General features: G+C 37.1%; 1 protein-coding gene across 1 annotated transcript in view; it reads left to right on the top strand.

The window, feature by feature from the left end:
• The window catches only part of VWA8 (von Willebrand factor A domain containing 8), a 398,456-nt gene that overhangs the window by 103,841 nt on the left and 275,167 nt on the right, over positions 1-19,448 (top strand). The window contains exon 13 of the mRNA XM_024230913.3: positions 16,716-16,876. Within this exon, the coding sequence (XP_024086681.3) occupies positions 16,716-16,876 (161 nt within the window). The remainder of the gene's footprint in view (positions 1-16,715; positions 16,877-19,448) is intronic.

Below are 19,448 nucleotides of genomic sequence, written 5' to 3'. Positions count from 1 at the left end.
GCCTATCAGCTAAGTCTCTGAGGGTGGCTCTGAAGCCTGAGTTCATGGAGAACAGCCTGAACTTGGGTTGATGGGACCTAACATGGTGCTATGGCAGACCTTGAGGCTGAGTCTTCAGAGTCCGGTGTGGCACTATGGTGGTCCTGGAACCAGGGTACATGGGTATGAGCTGGGTCCTGGTCCCTGAGTCTAGGGGGCTGCCTGATACCAGGGCCTGCTGGGCTGGGCCTGGTGACTGGGTCCACAGGGAACTACATTATATAGTATGTACTTGGCTCTTTATTTAATTAAAGTGTACTTTTTAAGTAATGGATAACATCTTTTGTGTTAACAAACTTAATTATCATGAAGTATTTATTAGATTTGTAAAAACACACTAGGAGGCCTTTGGGCGTGTTTATAAAAATAAACATTACAGTAAAGCCAAATCCATTAGTCCGAGAAAGAAAACAAAAGTAAAATGACCAAGGAATCCCACCAAATAAGGAACTCCAGTCTGAAAGGTATTTCTTTTACTATTCTTGATGATCTGTGAAGTTGAAGAGGAAAGAAACTTCAAATTTGGGAACTCTGCATGGAGTAACTCCAGACATAAGGACATTATGTAATGAAGTCATAGTCCTGTTGGTAGCAACACATTGCTGTGTTTGATCATCTCCATTAGGCAGCACTTCTGTTTTCTTTTTCTTTTCTTTTTTTTTTGAGACAGGGTCTCACTCTGTCACCCAGGCTGGAGTACAGTGGCGCGATCTTGGCTCACTGCAACCTCTGCCACCCAGGTTCAAGCGATTCTCCTGCCTCAGCCTCCCGAATAGCTGGGATTACAGGCACCTGCCACCGTGCCCGGCTAATTTTTGTATTTTTAGTAGGGACAAGGTTTCACCATATCGGTCAGGCTGGTCTTGAACTCCTGACCTCATGAGCCACCAGCCTCGGCCTCCCAAAGTGCTGGGATTACAGGCGTGAGCCACCGTGCCTGACCTATGTACTTCTGTTTTCAATGTACTTTACAGTAATTTTGATTAGGAGTCTTAGGGAAATCTTTTAAGAGTCCTCAGGATTTTATAGTCATTGAAGACCACTGCAAATGTGAGGAGTTTGCCAAAGGTTAGTGACGTTAGTGATGAAGTTACATATCTTATAGATATATCTGTATATCCTTATGATCCATCCTTGTGGGAAATACATTGAAAAAGAAAATAATGAAGGGTATAACTGATTTGATTTTAAAATTTACAAATATTTGCAAGTGGAATATATTTTGTGAACATATTTTTTTTCCTGGAAATGAAAAGTAAATATATGCTTTTCAGTTTTATGACCTAGTTGCCTTTTATGATTCCTAAATGCTTAGTTTTGTATTCTTCCCCTATTAAAGAAAACCCCAGTTTTTCAGGATCCATATCACTTTCTGAATGCGTAGAACTTTATTGCTGATTTTAAAGCCAGTCTCATAGTTAGAAACAAGGCTGTTTGAAGTGGAAGCCATTTGGCAGAACCATAGAGATAGAGCCAAAAATAACAGAGAAGGAAAAGGCAGTCTTTAACAGAGCTCAATTCATGCCTCCAGGAATGTGGAGTTGAAGTATCTTGGGATTTGAGTTGGTAGAAGCTGCTAAAATCCTGATTTTACACTCTATTGACTGCTGTTAAAGGGTTAACAATTTAAAGAGGGGCCTTAGCCAGCCTAGCTCCTCTGATGCTTCACGTTTATTTCTAGTACCTCCCTTAAGCTCTCCCAGATTTAGGTAGCTGCAGGCAGGGAGCCCCCGCAGGAGAGGAATGGTAGTCTCTATGCTATCACGTAGGTGGGAAGGTTGCCCTGTGTATTAGTCTGTTCTTACACTGCTATGAAGAAATACCCAAGACTAGTTAGTTTTAAAGGAAAGAGGTTTAATTGACTCACAGATCTACATTGCTGGGGAAGCCTCAGGAAACTTACAATCATGGCAGAAGGCAAAGGAGAAGCAGGCACCTTCTTCACAGGGCGGCAGGAGGGAGTTGAGTGCAAGCAGGGGAAATGCCAGATGCTTATAAAACCATCAGATATCATGAGAACTCACTCACTATCACAAGAACAGCATAGGGGAAACCACCCCCCATGATCCAGTCATCTCCACCTGGTTCTGCCCATGACACATGGGGATTATGGGGATTATAATTCGAGGTGAGATTTGGGTGGGGACACAGCCAAGCCGTATCACCCTGAGAGTTCAACCAGCACATTTCTTTAATCTTAGCAAGCGTTTTTCTATGTTGCTTCAAGTGAGAGGCTCCTCATTTCTTTTTAGTAACTCTCCCTGAATCCATTGGATTCTTTTCTATTTCCCAGCTAGGGAACAAATGTTTGGCTTCCTGCTGCACAGTGTCTTCCATGGAGTAGCAATTCAGAAAAGGCAGCTTTAGTTTTGTGAGGAAGGTGCCAAAAGGGATGCATTGTCAATCAAGAGAGTTGTTAAGTACTGGAACATGGCACATTTCTTAGCCTTCTCCCCATCACCCTCACCCCTCATAGCCAGTTGTTAATATTCCATCATTTGTTTTTTGCAGGATCTACTGTAACCAGGGACATTTCCAAAAATTCTAACCCACTATCCTTGGGCCCATTATTGAGCCTTTGGTGGAAAATGCATTTGGCATATGGAGTTTTACTTTATGGAGTTTTTAAGAACTCATCAGTTTTGTCATTTGAACATTTGTAGATACGTAGTTAGAGTATGTTGCATTCCATATTCTATTCACTAAAGTTGTAGAGTGATCTCTTAAGAATGTAAATCAGATCTTTTCATTTCCCTGATTAGAATCTGTCAGTGGCCTCCCATCATACTTAGAATAAAATAAAGACACTTTACCCTGGCATACGAGTCTTCCATTAACGAGGTTACCCATTAGAACCACTCAAGGATCTTTGAAAAACTTCCAGTGTCCAGGCTCTACCACCAGAGAGTCTAAAGTAATTGGTGGGAGGTGGGACCAGTATTTTTCAATTATAACCAGCAGCCAGGGTTGAGAACCACTGCGCTACGTGACCCAATCCATGCCTATCTCTTCAGCCTTCTCCCTTCCTGCTGGACCCTCTACTGATATGTTTCAGTCTCACTGGGTACTTTTAATCCCTTAAATCTGTCTGGCTTCTTTCTGCTACGGGGCATTTTCACAGGCTGTGTCATCAGACTGGAATATTCTTGCCTGATCTTCACGTGGCCTCTTGACTTTGAAATCTCAACTTGAATACCTGTAGAGAAAGCGTTTTTGATGCACTGAGTCATTTGCTGTCATATTACCTGATATTTTCTGTGTAGTACCAACTACTATGTGCTATTTTCTTATTTGTGTCCTTCTATTCCTTCCTTCTCCTCCTGTCTCCTTTCCTTTATCTATTTTTGTTCCTTCTCACTGGAGTGTAAGATCCATGTTTATTTTTTTCACTACTGAATTCTCAGCACCTGAAATGGTGATTTGCAAGCAGTAGGCTGGTTCTCTCTCTCTCTCTCTCCATATATATATTCAATATATATTTGAATGAATAAATTGTGGAAATTTTAGATTATTTAATTAATTTTTTGAGACAGAATCTTGCTGTGTCACCCAGGCTGGAGTGCGGTGGCATGATCTCGGCTCACTGCAACCTCTACCTGCAGAGTTCAAGCAATTCTCCTGCTTCAGCCTCCCGAGTAGCTGGGATTACAGGTGTGCACCACCATACCTGGCTAATTTTTAGTAGAGACGGGGTTTCACCATGTTGGCCAGGCTGGTCTTGAACTCCTGGCCTCAGGTGATCCGCCTACCTTGGCCTCCCAAAGTGCTGGGATTACAGGCGTGAGCCACTGTGCCTAGCCTGAAATTTTAGATTATTTTTAAATGACCTCTGTTGTCAGCTTTTCTTTACTATTTTTACCTGCTTCAATATTAACTTTATTTTAAATTCTAAGATAGGAATTTTCTGTCATTTAATTGTATGCAGCATTGTCATATCACTTCTATTACTGTCCTGAATTGTGAACTGAGACTTATTGTTATATTTAAATTTTAACATATTTATAGTTTGTTTCTTCACTTGATTCAGATTCAGCTGTCATTTATTAAATAACCATTAGGTGCCCGGCATTATCTCATTTAATTCTAAAGATATTTTACTCATTTCACTCATTTATCACACAATAAGGAAGTCTCAGAACTGGAATTGAATCCCAGCCTTCCTCACTTTGTAGCCATCCTTTCACATGTGTTACCCCTCATGTGGCTGACTAACAGGGATTTGAGTGGTGTTGAGGGTGGTCAAATGCAGTATCTGCTCCAGGTATCTTTATTGAATACCAAACAGGTAATTCATAATTACACCAATCTTGATTTCATATTTTGTTACTTGCTTTTAGAAACTAATTTATTATAAGCTGAGCACAGTGGCACACACCTGTATTCCCACCTACTTGGGTGGATGGATCACTAGAGCTCAGGAATTCAACACTGTGGTACACTATTAGCACTTATGAATAGTCAGCCGGGACAATGTAGGGAGACCTGTCTCTTTAAAAAAAAAAAAAAAAAGAACTAAAAAGCTTATTATGAGGCAAATATTATTGCAGATATTTAATTTATTTTTAATTTCGACTTTTATTTTAGATTCAGGAGGTATGTGTGCAGGTATGTTATGCTGTGGTTTGGGGTATGAATGGTCTTATCACCCAGGTAGCATAGTACCCAACAGTTATTTTTCAGCCCTCACCCTTCACTTCTTCCCGCCCACTCTGTAGTCCCCATTGTCTGTTGTTCCCACCTCTATGTCAGTGTGTACTCAATGTTTAGATCCCACTTGAGTGGCTGAGAACATGAGTGAGTGAGAACATGTGGTATTTGGTTTTCTGTTTCTACGTTAGTTTGCTTATAATGTCCTCCAGCTCCATCCATGTTGTTGCAGAGGATGTGATTTCATTCTATTTTATGGCTGCATATTATTTAATGGTGTATATGTATTACATTTTCTTTATCCAATTCACCATTGATGTGCATCTAGTTTGCTTCCATGTCTTTGCTGTTGTGAATAGTACTGCTGTAAACATACATGTGCATGTGTCTTTTAGGTGGAACTATTTATTTTCCTTTGGGCATATACCCAGTAATAGGATTGCTGGGTCGAATGAAGATAGTTCTAAGTTCTTTGAGAAATCTTCAAACTGCTTTCCACAGTGGCTGAACTAACATTCCCACAAACAGTGTGTAAGTGTTCCCTTTTTTCCATAGTCTTGTCAGCATTTGTTATTTTTTGACTTTTTCATAATAGCCGTTCTAACTGATGTAAGAGGTAATAGCCATTCTAACTGATGTGAGAGGGTATCTCATTGTTGTTTTGATTTGCATTTCTCTAATGATTAGTGATGTTGAGCATTTTTTCATATATTTTTTGGCCACTTGTATGTCTTTTGAGAAGTATCTTTTCATGAAGTCATGTAATGTGATGCCTCTGGCTTTGTTCTTTTTGCTTAGGATTGCTGTGGCTATTTGGGCCTTTTTTGGTTCCATATGAATTTTAAAATAATTTTTTCTATTTGTGTGGCAAATGACATTGAGAGTTTGATAGGAATAGCACTGAATCTGTAAATTGCTTTGGGCAGTACGGCCATTTTAACAATATTTATTCTTCTAATCCATGAGCATGGAATGTTTTTCCATTAGTTTTTGTCATCTTTGATTTTTTTCAGCAGTGTTTTATAGTTCTCCTTGTAGAGATCTTTCACCTCCTTTTTTACATGTATTCCTAGGTATTTTATTTACTTTTTTTTTTTTTTTTGCAGCTATTGTAAATAGGAATGTGTTCCTGACACATTCAGCTTGAATGTATTGGTGTATCCATTAAATGTTGAATGTTACTGGTGTATCCATTCAATGTTGAATGTTATTGGTGTGTAGGAATGCTACTGATTTTTGTTCATTGGTTTTGTATCCTGAAATTTTACTGACATCTGTTCTAGGAGCATTTTGAGGGAGTCTGTGGGGTTTTCGGTATAGAATCATATCATGTGGGAAGAGAAATAGTTTGACTTCCTATCTTCCTATTTGGATGCCTTTTATTTCTTTGTCTTGCCTGATTGCTCTGGCTAGGACTTCTGGTACTATATTGAATAGGAGTTATGAGAGTGGGCATCCTTGTCTTGTTCAGTTGTTAAGGGGAATGCTTCCAGCTTTTGCCCATTCAGTGTGATGTTGCCTGTGGGTTTGTCATAGCTGGCTCTTATTATATTATTTTGAGGTATGTTCCTTCAGTGCCTAGGTTGTTGAGGGTTTTTATCATAAATGGATGTTGGATTTTATCGGAAGCTTTTTCTGTGTCTACTCAGATGATCAAAATGGCTTTTGCTTTTAATTCTGTTTATGTGGTGATCATATTTATTGATTTGCATATGTTGAGCCCACTCTGTGTCCCAGGAATAAAGCCTACCTGACCGTGGTGAATTAACTTTTATTTGCTACTGGATATGTTTTGCTAGTATTTTGTTGAGGATTTTTGTGTCCATGTTCCTCAAGGGTATTGGCCGATAGTTACCTTTCTTTGTTGTGTCTTTGCCAGATTGTGGTATCAGAATGATGCTAGCTTTGTAGAACGAGTTAGAGAGGAGTCCTTATTCCTCAGTTGTGTTGAATAGTTTCAGTAGAATTTGTACCAGCTCTTTTTTGATGTCTGGTAGAATTCAGCTGTGAATCCATCTGGTCCAGGGTTGTGTTTTTTTGGTAAGTTTTTTATTACTGATGCAATTTCAGAACTTGATATTGGTCTGTTTCGGGTTTCAGTTTCTTCCCAATTCAGTTTTGGGAGGTTGTGTGTTTCCAGGAATTTATCCATTTCCTCTAGATTTTCTAGTTGTGTGCAGAGAGGTGTTCATAATAGTCATTGATGATGATCTGTATTTCTGTAGGATCGGTTGTAATGTTACCTTTGTCATTTCTGATTGTGCTTATTTGGATCTTCTCTCTTTTTTTGTTAATTTCACTAGTGGTCTATCTTGTTTATCCTTTCAGATAACCAAATTTTGGGTTAGTTGATCCTTTGTATGGATTTTTCAGTCTCAGTTTTATTCAGTTCTGCTCTGATTTTAGTTATTTCTTTTCTTCTGCTAGCTTTGGAGTTAAGGTTATTCTTGTTTTTCTAGTTCCTCTAGCTGTGATGTTAGATTGTTGATTTGAAGTTTTTCTAACTTCTTGATTTAGGTGTTTAGCTTATTGCAGATACTTAAACTAGAATTTATTGCTACTTTCACACCTGTTTTTCTAAGGGAGTCTAACATTTGTGATAAAATGCAACAAAGTTTGTGTACTATTTGAATAAAATATGATTCTTTAGTTTGTATATGCTGGGGTTTTAGTCTATTGCATCTCTGCTTCTTGCCATGTGAAACTCTTCTTATCCTTCTTAATGTACTTAGTTGTCTGTCAACATTTTCTTTACAATCTTTAACAAGTTGATTTACGTTTTAAATATCATCCTTAAGTTCTGGCTTTCTGGTGAACAATAGTACTCAGTCTCTAAAATGAAAAGATATTATTTACAGAGTGTTAGCTAATTTACAAAATTTCTGGGAGAAACAGGGAATGCAATTTACATTTTACCCAGTAAGGAATGGCAGTACCAGGAGGAATTTAGCCATTGATGCCCTAGAAGAGCAGTTTTCTTTGTGCTGGCTGCTCCCTTACTCCCATTGTTCACTGCCATTTTTCCAGTCTCTTGTACATGAGAATGCTTGGTGGAACCTGGTTCATGAATAGAACTCTAGCTGCACAGACTTTAAGAAATGATGTTTCTAGTTTTCTAGCCTTTGTAGTATAAGAAGGATAATATGAGGGTATTTGGTTGTGTATCTTGATTGAGAACATAACTGTATTATCTGCACCTATACTGACCTTACATTTATATTTAATTTTGCATCTTTATTAAGATGTCCTTTAGTTGAAGCAGTTGTTAGTAACATAGTGGGTTTGACTTCTGGTTATCTTCAATGAGAGAAATTTATTCTATGTTCATAGTATAAATCTTTAACTAGAACAGATCTTCTTGAAATAGATTCCAGTGCTTACCACGCATACAACTGCAAAATCAACTTTTCCCCATTGACAGCAGAGTAACTGAAATCAACACAGTAGGCTTGTAATGTCAACATCGCATCCTGTACATAAAAGGAAGTTAATTTTATGTGCTACAGGTTAAAAATAGTTCTTTAAAAGAGGAGCTTGAGGGAGAAGGATGGAAGAGTTTACAAATAATTTTACAATATATGTAAAATGAGGGGCCTTTTTGAGATCAAACATAAATGACACTGAGGAATGTTGGCAGCATGCCTGTGTTCTGTTCACTGAGCATGCTTAGATTCTGGAAATAATGGCTTCATTTCTATTCCAGGACCTAAAAATTATTAACATTGTATGTTTATACAATATTTATGTAGCATTCTGCTGCCACTAGTAGGGTGGGCATGTTAATACTGTATTGCAAAGTCAATGGCTTATTCTTGGTATATTCTTTTATTCACATAATCCCAGATTTTCTTCTGGTTTATACTACAGGTATGGTGTTTTCCTGGTAAAATAAGTATTGCTTAATAAGTAAAACTCATTTGAGGTAGACCTGGAAAGCCTACAGAAATTCAGCTAGTTTCCTTTGGAAAACAAAATCATTATTAGTGCTTATTTACCCCAATTGAAAAAATATTAAATGTCTACTGTTTATATTTTTAATTCAGAAATGAGAATGAAGAATCATATCTACTTAGAGATGTACTTACTTTTAACTAAAGCATTTTTATTTCAATCTTTTTTATGTGTTTTGAAATAAATTTTAAAACAGCAATAAAGACTAGCTGTATTTGGGGTCTGTTTGGGGAGTGGTTAACATCATAGTCACACTTTTTAGCTCTTCTCAAAGAAGATGATTGAGACTTATTAGAAGTTAATTTGTGAAGCTAGCCTGAGAGGTGTGTTATTGGTATATTCCTATATTAACTCTACAATCTATTCATGGGTTGATTAATCCAACCCAGCTCTTTCCTTATGGAATTTCTTTTAGTGAAATTTATTGCTGTGTTCGTTGTTGTAATATACTTGAGGACAATCTGGCTCCTCTGCCTGCTAGCTGTGTGTCCTTGATTGGGTAAACTGTTTGACCTCTTCATACCTCAGTTTTCTTCTCTGTAAAATGAAGAATATAATTGTACATGGTTCTTCAGGTTATAAGGATTACATGAGTTAATATATGCAAAGTACCTGGCACTTGTTAGGCTTTCCATAAGGATTAGCTGTAATAATTATTATTACTTCTATTTTTAACTCTTTAGCATGTTGTTCTCTATAGGATGACCTGACCCATGAAACAAATTTTTCTCAATTTTATTATCAAGAATTGTGCTGCTTCTGATTTGGTGTTGATGTTGTGATCATTATGACTTATGTAACTTTTTTTTTTTTTGAGACAGGGTCTTACTTTGTCACCCAGGCTAGAGTACAATGTTGCAATCTTGGCTCACTGCAGCCTCCACCTCCCGGCCTCAAGTGATCCTTGTGCTTCAGCTCCCCAAGTAGCTGGGACTACAGGTGTGCTCCACCACACCTGGCAAATTTTTTGTAGTTTTTGTAGAGATGGGGTTTCGCCATGTTGCCCAGGCTGGTCTTGAACTCCTGAGCTCAAGCAATCAGCCCGCCCACCTTAGCCTCCCAAAGTGCTAGAATTACAAGCATGAGCTACCACCTGTAACTTTTTTTTTTTTTTTTTTTTAATACTTTAAGTTCTGGGATACATCTGCAGAATGTGCAGGTTTGTTACATAGGTATACACGTGCCATGGTGGTTTGCTGCACCCATCAACCCATCACCTACGTTAGGTATTTTTCCTAATGCTATTCCTCCTCTAGCCCCGCCATCCCCAGACAAGCCCCAGTGGGTGATGTTCTCCTCCCTGTGTCCATGTGGTCTCATTCAACTCCACTTGTGAGTGAGAACATGCGGTGTTTGGGATACAAAGTCAATGTGCAAAAATCACAAGCATTCCTACACACCAATAATAGACAAACAGAGAGCCAAAACATGAGTGAACTCCCATTCACAATTACTACAAAGATAATAAAATACTTAGGAATACAACTTACAAAGGATGTGAAGGACCTCTTCAAGGAGAGCTACAAACCACTGCTCAAGGAAATCAGAGAGGACACAAGCAAATGGAAAAACATTCCATGCTCGTGGATAGGAAAAATCAATATCATGAAAATGGCCATACTGCCCAAAGTAATTTATCGATTCAGTGCTATCCCCATCAAGCTACCATTGTCTTTCTTCACAGAATTAGAAAAAACTACTTTAAATTTCATGTGGAACCAAAAAATAGCCCGTATAGCCAAGACAATCCTAAGGAAAAAGAACAAAGCTGGAGGCATCATGCTACCTGACTTCAAACTGTACTACATGTCTACAGTAACCAAAACAGAGATATAGACCAATGGAACAGAACAGATGCCTCAGATATAACACCACACATGTACAACCATCTGATCTTTGACAAACCTGACAAAAACAAACAACAGGGAAAGGATTCCCTATTTAATAAATGGTGCTAGGAAAACTAGAAACTAAAACCCTGGAAGAAAACCTCGGTAATACCATTCAGGACATAGGCATGGGCAAAGACTTTATGACTAAAACACCAAAAGGAATGGCAACAAAAGCCAAAATTGACAAATGGGATCTGATTAAACTAAAGAGCTTCTGCACAGCAAAAGAAACTATCATCAGAGTGAACAGCCAACCTACAGAATGGGAGAACATTTATGCAATCTATCCACCTGACAAAGAGCTAATACCCAGAATCTACAAGGAACTTAAACAAATTTACAGGAGAAAACCCCATCAAACAGTGAGTGAAGGATATGAACAGTCACTTTTCAAAAGAAGACATTTATGCAGCCAACAGACATATGAAAAAAAGCTCATCATCACCGGTCATTACAGAAATGCAAATCAAAACTACAATGAGATACTATCTCACGCCAGTTAGAATGGCGATCATTAAAAAGTCAGGAAACAACAGATGCTGGAGAGGATGTGGAGAAATGGGAATGCTTTAACACTGTTGGTGGGAGTATAAATTAGTTCAACCGTTGTGGAAGACAGTGTGGCAATTCCTCAAGGATCTAGTACCAGAAATACCTTTTGACCCAGCAATCCCATTACTGAGTATATAACCAAAGGATTATAAATCATTCTACTGTAAAGACACATGCACACATATATTTATTGCAGCACTATTCACAATAGCAAAGACTTGGAAGCAACCCAAATGCCCATCAATGGTAGACTGGATAAAGAAAATTTGTCACAAAAACACCATGGAATACTATGCAGCCATAAAAAAGGATGAGTTCATGTCCTTTGCAGGGACATGGATGAAGCTGGAAACCATCATTCTCAGCAAACTAATACAGGAACACCTGTAACTTTTTTTTTAGTGTCACTCTTTATGTTGGATATTAGATTAGATTCAAATTTTAGACTGTTCAGATGTATTTTGCATATTATTTTTTCCTCTTAGTTTCATCTTTCCTTGTTTAGTTTTCCTTGTCCACTTATGTTTAATTTTATAATATATTATATTAAGCATATTTTTGCAAGTCAACTTAAATACTTTCTGAAACTCTTGGGTTTATATATGTGGTGGAAATATGTATTTTTTAAACCTGGTTGAAGTCATACTTTATATGTACTTTGATATTCTACTTTTGCTACAATCATTTTAATTTCCTATAAGACAGTTATATGTGCATTATAATGTAAAATTTTACTTTAGTATCAGTAAGAGAGGTAGCTCAAATTTCTTTATACACTAAAAATGTACTATAATATTTTCAGATTTTTTTCTGAATGACATTATGCCTTGGAAAAATAATTCTAATGTTATTCTAGATACCGTACACACAACCACTTTGTACAGTTATTTTATTGAGCTATTGACTGTATCTGGATTTCTCAAGGGAATTCTCAAAAAAATTAGCTTAGATCATTTAAAGGTACTAAAAACATTTAAGGCATATCATTGCTTTAAGGTTCAAATTTATATTCTCTGATCCATTTCTTGAGTTATGCTTCTCATTTTAACAGGACGTTTTTATTTTCGGTGGAGTTTCTCAGTTACAAATCAAAAGAACATAATTCCAATTGACATGGAATCGTAAGAGATACATGGATGTTTTCCAGGGATCTGAATGAAAGTGAGGTGTTCAAGGTTAGACAGTGGTAGACCTAAAGGAATTAAATTTCATGTCCTGTTATTTTAAAAATGTTAAGGAAATGCAGAAAGAGGAAGCGGATCAGGCTCTATGATATCATTAGTGCTATTTTTATTCTCTTAAGTTCAAGAGTTTCAGGATGAGAAAAATATATGCAAAAATAAGGATGTTGATTTTTCTTGATTTTTATTAGGGTGTTTCCCAAATGCTCGTATGGAATAAGCACACTTTTAAAAAGAAATTTGCATTTCTACTTACTAATAGCAATGTGCATGTAGATGGGAAGAATGGGGAAATGATATATATTTTTCACAACTCTGTGATGCAATGTCTGTTAAAGATATTAAAACAATAATTTCATGGTACTACAAACCAAATATTCTATAGACAGAAACCATTGAAAGTGATGTTACTTTGGTTTAAACATTAGCTTATTACCTGAAATTAGTTCATATCACTTCCCCATTCAGCCTATGCTGAAAAAGTTTTGTTAATTAGATTTGATTAGATTCAGTTGTTCTGTGAAAGTTTAGTTTTACTTTGGTGTCCTTGCACTTTCACACAATTGAAAATACCTTCTGATAATAACTAATATTGGGGAAAGTAGGGCCAACTATCTCTTTAAGGAAAAGCTGAAATGTTTGTCTTTCAATAGAAGTTCTTAATTATGAAAACCAATAGCTTATATTAAAGGGAGTGCTTTTCTTTCTCTTAGGAAGGTTTTTATTTTGATGCAAAGGTTTATTAGAAATTGACAGTGGCTCATGCCTGTAATCTTGCCACTTTGGGAGGCTGAAGTGTGAGGATTGCTGGAGGCCAGGAGTTCAAGACCAGACTGGACAACAGAGTGAGAACTTGTCTCTACAAAATATTTTTTAAAAATATCTATCTATCTATCTATCTATCTATCTATCTATCTATCTATCTATCTATCTGTCTATCATCTGTTTGTCTGTCAATCTGCACATGTGTGTTTATTAAAAATGAAGAATGGCTCTTTCTAATATGATGGTATACAGAGTTTAGGTGATAAAACTTAGCTAGTCTTTTAAGAAATATCAAGTATTTCCCATGTTCTATCCCTCCGAAGATTGAAAAGAGGAAGAACATTTCTGGTCTATAGCTTTGGTTGGCATGATCGGCTGCTGCATATTGTGTAGCAAAAAATAATCATTCATTTTACTTTAGCAAATGTAAGGGAGTCTCCAACTACTAGATTGTGAAAGAAGAGCCCTATGTACTAGTTGTCTTTCTCATCATCTCTATTAGTATAAATGTTTACTTACTTGAATAAGGTAAGTACTGTACACATCCTGTGAATTAATAAGATATAAAAATACTTTGGAATCATAACCAAATGAAATAGTGCTTTTTTATATCATGCACAGAATGGTGATTCAGATATGTTGGTATGAGAATGAGGAATTCTTTCTATTGAAATTTAAAAAAAAAATGTTACCAGTTTTTAGCTTCAGCTTTTTAGGAGTCTGAGCATCTTATGTCTGCTAAAGTCACAACATTCCTCATCTTTTCCTGGGCCGAAGCAAAAGACTCCTGACCTTAATTGGGCCAGGATATCAGCTGTTTTCAGTCTGAAGCTGTGATTTTCAAAATTAACATCCATCAGTTTCTTTGAAAGTATGATATTAGTTGAATGCCTTCATCCTGCCATCTCCTCTCTGAATTCCAATAGGAATGCTTAAAATAGACAAAGCCTACGCTTTTTTTCTATTATTTTTAACTTTACTTTTAATTTATGTTATTTTGTTGTGCATTTTGTATATCTTTTTGCAATCTCACATCATATTAGAACAAGGAAGGGTATAGATAAGTGAATTTTAATTTAATACTTTTAAAGCAGTGTTTCCCACCTGGGAGGCATATCAGAGTCATCTATGTAATGTTTAATAAAAAACAGATGGTAGGCCCCATGTTGGCCCTGATGAATCAGAATCTTCAGGGTAGTGGAGCTTAAGTTTATATATGTTTCAAAAGTTCCCCACCTGTTTCTGATAATGTATCTTTGATTTTGAACCACTGCACTAAACTGTGTTTTCTTTTTCTTTGTTTACTTTTCCAAGGTAATGTGTGATGTAACTCTATGGCAAATATTTTTCTGGAATGATTCATAGCAAGAGTTTTCTTTAAATTTATCTGTTTTTATATTTACTTAAAAAAATTCTGTGTGTTTGTATGTATTTGTATACATACATATATATACAGACACATATATATTTATATGCACATGTATATGCGTATATTTGATTTTTTTTCATAGTTTGACTATAAAAATGACCCACAGACACTTATTTTGATTTGTCCTGTTCTTGAGAGCGATCCCTTTGGTGTTCTGTAGCATAAGCATGAGTGGGAATGAATCTTTTGCTTGGGCCCAGGAAAAATGAGGAATGTCGTGACTGTCTCAGTAAACATGGATGATGGTGATCAGTTTAGTCTTGGTTGTTGTAACTGTCATTGGCATCAAGAGAGTGATATTGCTCATATAATTTGCATAGAATTTAGAATTCATAGTTGAAGAATTAAATAAAGTTATTTAAAAAGAACAAATTTTGACAATGTTGTCAAAACCAGCCTTTTAAGTTTATGGGAACTTGCTGAGTTTGAATGTTACTGTTTTTCAAAGGTCTTTATGATTCAAAATGAGCCTATTCATACTTCCTAAGTCAGTACTTTCTTTTTTTAAAATTTCCAACTTTTATTTTGAGTTCAGAGGTACATGTGCAGGATGTACAGGTTTGTTACATAGGTAAACATGTGCCATGGTGGTTTGCTGCACAGATCATCCCATCACCCAGGTATTAAGCCCACCATCCATTAGCTGTTCTTCCTGATGCTATCCTTCCTCCCTCCTCTCACCCTCTGACAGGCCCCAGTGTGTGTTGTTCCCCACCATGCGTGCATGTGTTCTCATCATTCAACTTCCACTTATAAGTGAGAACATGTGGTATTTGGTTTTCTGTTCTTGGGTTAGTTTGCTAAGAATAATGGCCTCTAGCTGCATCCATGTCCCTCAAAGGACATGATCTAGTTCCTTTTTATGGCTGCATAGTATTCCATGGTGTGTATGTACCACATTTTCTTTATCCAGTCTATCATTGATGGGCATTTAGGTTGATTCCATGTCTTTGCTCTTGTGAATAGTGCTGCAGTGAACATACGCATGCATGTATCTTTATAATTGAATGATTTATATCCCTTTGGGTATATACTCAGTAATGGGATTGCTGGGTTGAATGGTATTTCTGCCTCTAGGTCTTTGAGGAAATGCCACACTGTCTTCCACAATGGTTGAACTAATTAACACTCCCACCAACAGTGTAAAAATTTTCCTGTTTCTACAGAACCTTGCCAGCATCTGTTTTTTTTTGAATTTTTAATAACAGCCATTTAGTCAGTACTTTCTTGATAGTGAGAAGATTGAAACAATTAAGACTTAAATTTTAATCTTGGTTTCAATACAGATTCATTGCCATTATGAATATAAAGCAAATTCATTAGTTTTGTATCTGCTGAAAGTTGGGAGTGTGTAGCCAAGAATTTACAGAAGACTTTAAATATTTGGATAAAAATGATTGTAAATGTGTTTAACTTTTGTTTGCTATAAGTCGCACAAAATGTATCTGAAGGTGATAGAAAAGAAACTATCCACATTAGCACATGTAAGAAAAAATTGTTCATATTATATAGCTCCAGTTTTTTACAGTAGATAAACTTTTTTTTTTTTAGTAGATAAACTTTTATATGCCACAACTATTAATAGTTTGCTTAAGTCTGTTACACTATTTTATTGTTAGCACATTGTGTGTGCGCTTTTAAAAATTGCTTGTAAGTGCTATGCTATTGTTTCCCAATTCCTGTACCTCATCTGATGACTGTCCTCTTCAATTTCCTCCATTGTCAAGCCTCTTTAAATAAAATGAGTCATTGTGATGGTCCTAGCATAGCTTTTCAGGAAAACTCATCAACTGCTAGAAAATGCACATTATTGATAAACATATCTGCATGTTGAGTTTGCGTGATCTCTCATTTTAAAATTGAGTCAACACATGGATGGTTAGGTCACCATAAAAGTTGGTATACGAAAACACAGGAATAGAGCTGATTGAGTTAAATTCTGTTATTCAGGTGGAAATTACTGCCATTATGTAAACGAACATTTTAAAAGCGGAAGAAAATGCTAAATATAAAGAAGGGAAAAAAACCTCTCACTCTTACTATATAATGTAATGAGTAATGGAAAAAAATCTTAAAATGACCAAAACAAAAGCTTTCTGAAGAGCTTTCTTTTTGGGAATTGGAGAAGATGACTTCTCTGTTATTATACGGAATGTTAAGTTCAGACGGAGGTGACTCTGTAAAGCCATGTAAGCTACCTTGCATGTCTTAAAAACTAATTCGTCATGTTCTTTGGTGGGTGGTGGGGATTTGTTTTAGGATATGACAGCGCGTGATCTGCTACAGCAGAGATACACCCTTCCAAATGGAGACACTGCCTGGCGGTCCTCACCCCTTGTGAATGCTGCTCTGGAAGGCAAGCTGGTCCTGCTGGATGGCATTCACCGGGTGAATGCAGGCACGCTTGCTGTATTGCAAAGGTGGGTGTGAGTCACAAAAATCACACACACACACACACACACCCCACTCTGACTTAAGCAGTAAAGGTGGAACTATCTCATTCTTTTTCTTTTTTTTAAACTGGGTTATGTAGATCCTGAAAAATCATGATTCTATACCAAGTAGAATGGCACTTTTTTATTGTTATAAACACAATGCAGTAAAGCTCCAAATAATGAACATTTTGGGAAAAGCCCCTCCCATAGCAAAATTCCGTGTGTAGGCACTGCAAAAATAAAATGCTTTAGTAGTAAGTTTGAAAAACTTTATATATACAGGTCTATATATGCAGCATGTCACATTGCTGAAGTTTCTATAATTTGTCAGAGTCACAGCTTCAGTATTTACACACTCCTTATGAATCATAGATCTTAATTATTGGTTGGTCTTGTTGGAATCTTTTTTTTTTGAGAGAGAGAGAAAAGTAGTTTTGTTTGTAAAATATATAATAGCTTTAAATTATATTTATATAGACTAAAAAAGCTCACTTAGTTGTAAACTTGAACATTTCTATAACTACTGTTTTCTTATTTTGGTTTAGTTGGGAAAAATTTCCACACATTCCTAAAACTTCTCTAGAATTTAATGTTAAGAGAAGGCTCTTCGTGTGTAACTTTTGTAGAAAATATTCCCATCTTGTATCATTTTAGGAGATTAATGATACTGATATTTTTTATTTATTTTGGTTCTCTAACTTGTAGACATTTGATTTTTAACTTTGACTCATTAGGAAAGGTTAAATAAGTAGAATAAGCCATTATCCAACAAGTTTTTTTTTCTTGACGTGATGCAGATGCTGAATGTAATTAAAAATTCTAAATACATTATGTTAATCCTGATTAGATTTTAGAACATTTAAAAATAGTCACAAACTTTCAGTGATTTACCATAAACGTTCCATAGATTTACAATATTTTTTCCTCCCAGACAACTGCAGACATGGTAATAGTCCCGTTTTATTAGCTATCTCTTGCATATTTGCAAGTAGTAATAATAGAAGAAGCTACTACCATTAATTAAGTACCTACTGTGTGCATTGTGCTAAGCCAGTGCTTCTCAGGTTCTCAACCTTGGAATCACCTTGCAGGATGGCAATTAAAAAATACCGATGCCGGCCAGGTGCGGTGCCTCCCTCCTATCATCCCAGCGCTTTGGGAGGCCGAGGTGGGCAGATCACTAGGTCAAGAGATTGAGATCATCCTGGCTAAGATGGTGAAACCTTTTCTCTACTAAAAATACAAAAATTGGCTGGGCGTGGTGGCATGTGCCTGTAGTCCCAGCTACTCAGGAGGCTTGAGGCAGGAGAATTGCTTGAACCCAGGAGGTGGAGGTTGCAGTGAGCCAAGATGGTGCCACTGCACTCCAGCCTGGTGACCGAGCGAGACTCCGTCTCAAAAAAAAGAAAAAAAAAATGCTGATGCAGGCCGGGTGCAGTAGCTCACACCTGTAGTCCCAGCACTTTGGGAGGCCGAGGTGGACGGATCACCTGAGGTCAGAAGTTTGAGACCAGCCTGGTCAACGTGGTGAAACCCCGTCTCTACTAAAAGTACAAAAATTATCTGGGCATGGAGGCATGCACCTGTAATCCCAGCTACTCAGGAGGCTAAGGCAGGAGAATAGCTTGAACCCAGGAGGCGGAGGTTGCAGTGAGCCTAGATCGCGCCACTGCACTCCAGCCTGGGTGACAAGAGGGAGACTCTGTCTCAAAAAAAAAAAAAACTCATGCCTGGGCTTCACCATCAGAATTTTCTAATGTAATTGGTCTAGGCCAAGGTCTGAACATTGCCATTTTTAAACACTTCCCAGAAGAGTCTAACGTACAGTCAAGATTGAGAACAGCTGTATTAAGCATCCATTTTACATTAGCTGTTTAGTTTTCACATTAATATTGTGAAGTTGTGACTGTTGCCTTAATGTTATGGAAGACGAGAGTTTAGAGACATAGAGTCATTCTCCTTCTCCCCACTCATTCAGCTAGTAAGGTGCACAGCTGGAGTTGAACCCAGGTCTGATTGGTTCCACCGGCCACGCTCCTACCCCCTGCATTATACAGCATCCCCTCCCTTCAGTGCTTATAGACTAGAGGCTATGTAGGCTAACTCTATTGTGGGCATTAGGAGACTTAGGGGTTGGTGTGAGATATAGAACAGTGCTTTTCAGCCATTGCAACATCTGGAAGACTATGCTATGTGTGATGTGGATGGTTAGGTCACCATCAGAGTTGCCATATGTAAAGCAATGTAGTTATTTCATGATAAAGATTTTTGTATTTTTAAATCTTGTAATTCCAAAGATAGAAATATTTTTATGCCAACCCTTACAGAGTTACTTTAGACTGAAGAGAGTAAGTGCTACCTGCCTTGTTTATTAATATGTACCTTGTAGTTATCTTGAGATACTCATTCAGCTGTTTCTTTTGCTCTCCCTCCTCCTCCTCCTCTTTTTTTCTCCTCCTCCCCCCTTTCATATCCCTATCAAGTATTTATGACTACTGCCCTCCAGTACAGAAACCAACAGTTTTGCCAAGTGTAACAGCACTAGCCAATTTGAAAT

This window comes from Pongo abelii, chromosome 14 (genome assembly GCF_028885655.2).
Source record: "Pongo abelii isolate AG06213 chromosome 14, NHGRI_mPonAbe1-v2.0_pri, whole genome shotgun sequence".
Classification (NCBI taxonomy): domain Eukaryota; kingdom Metazoa; phylum Chordata; class Mammalia; order Primates; family Hominidae; genus Pongo; species Pongo abelii.
Note: the sequence above shows the minus strand (reverse complement) of the source record. Positions and strands in the feature narration are given on the sequence as shown.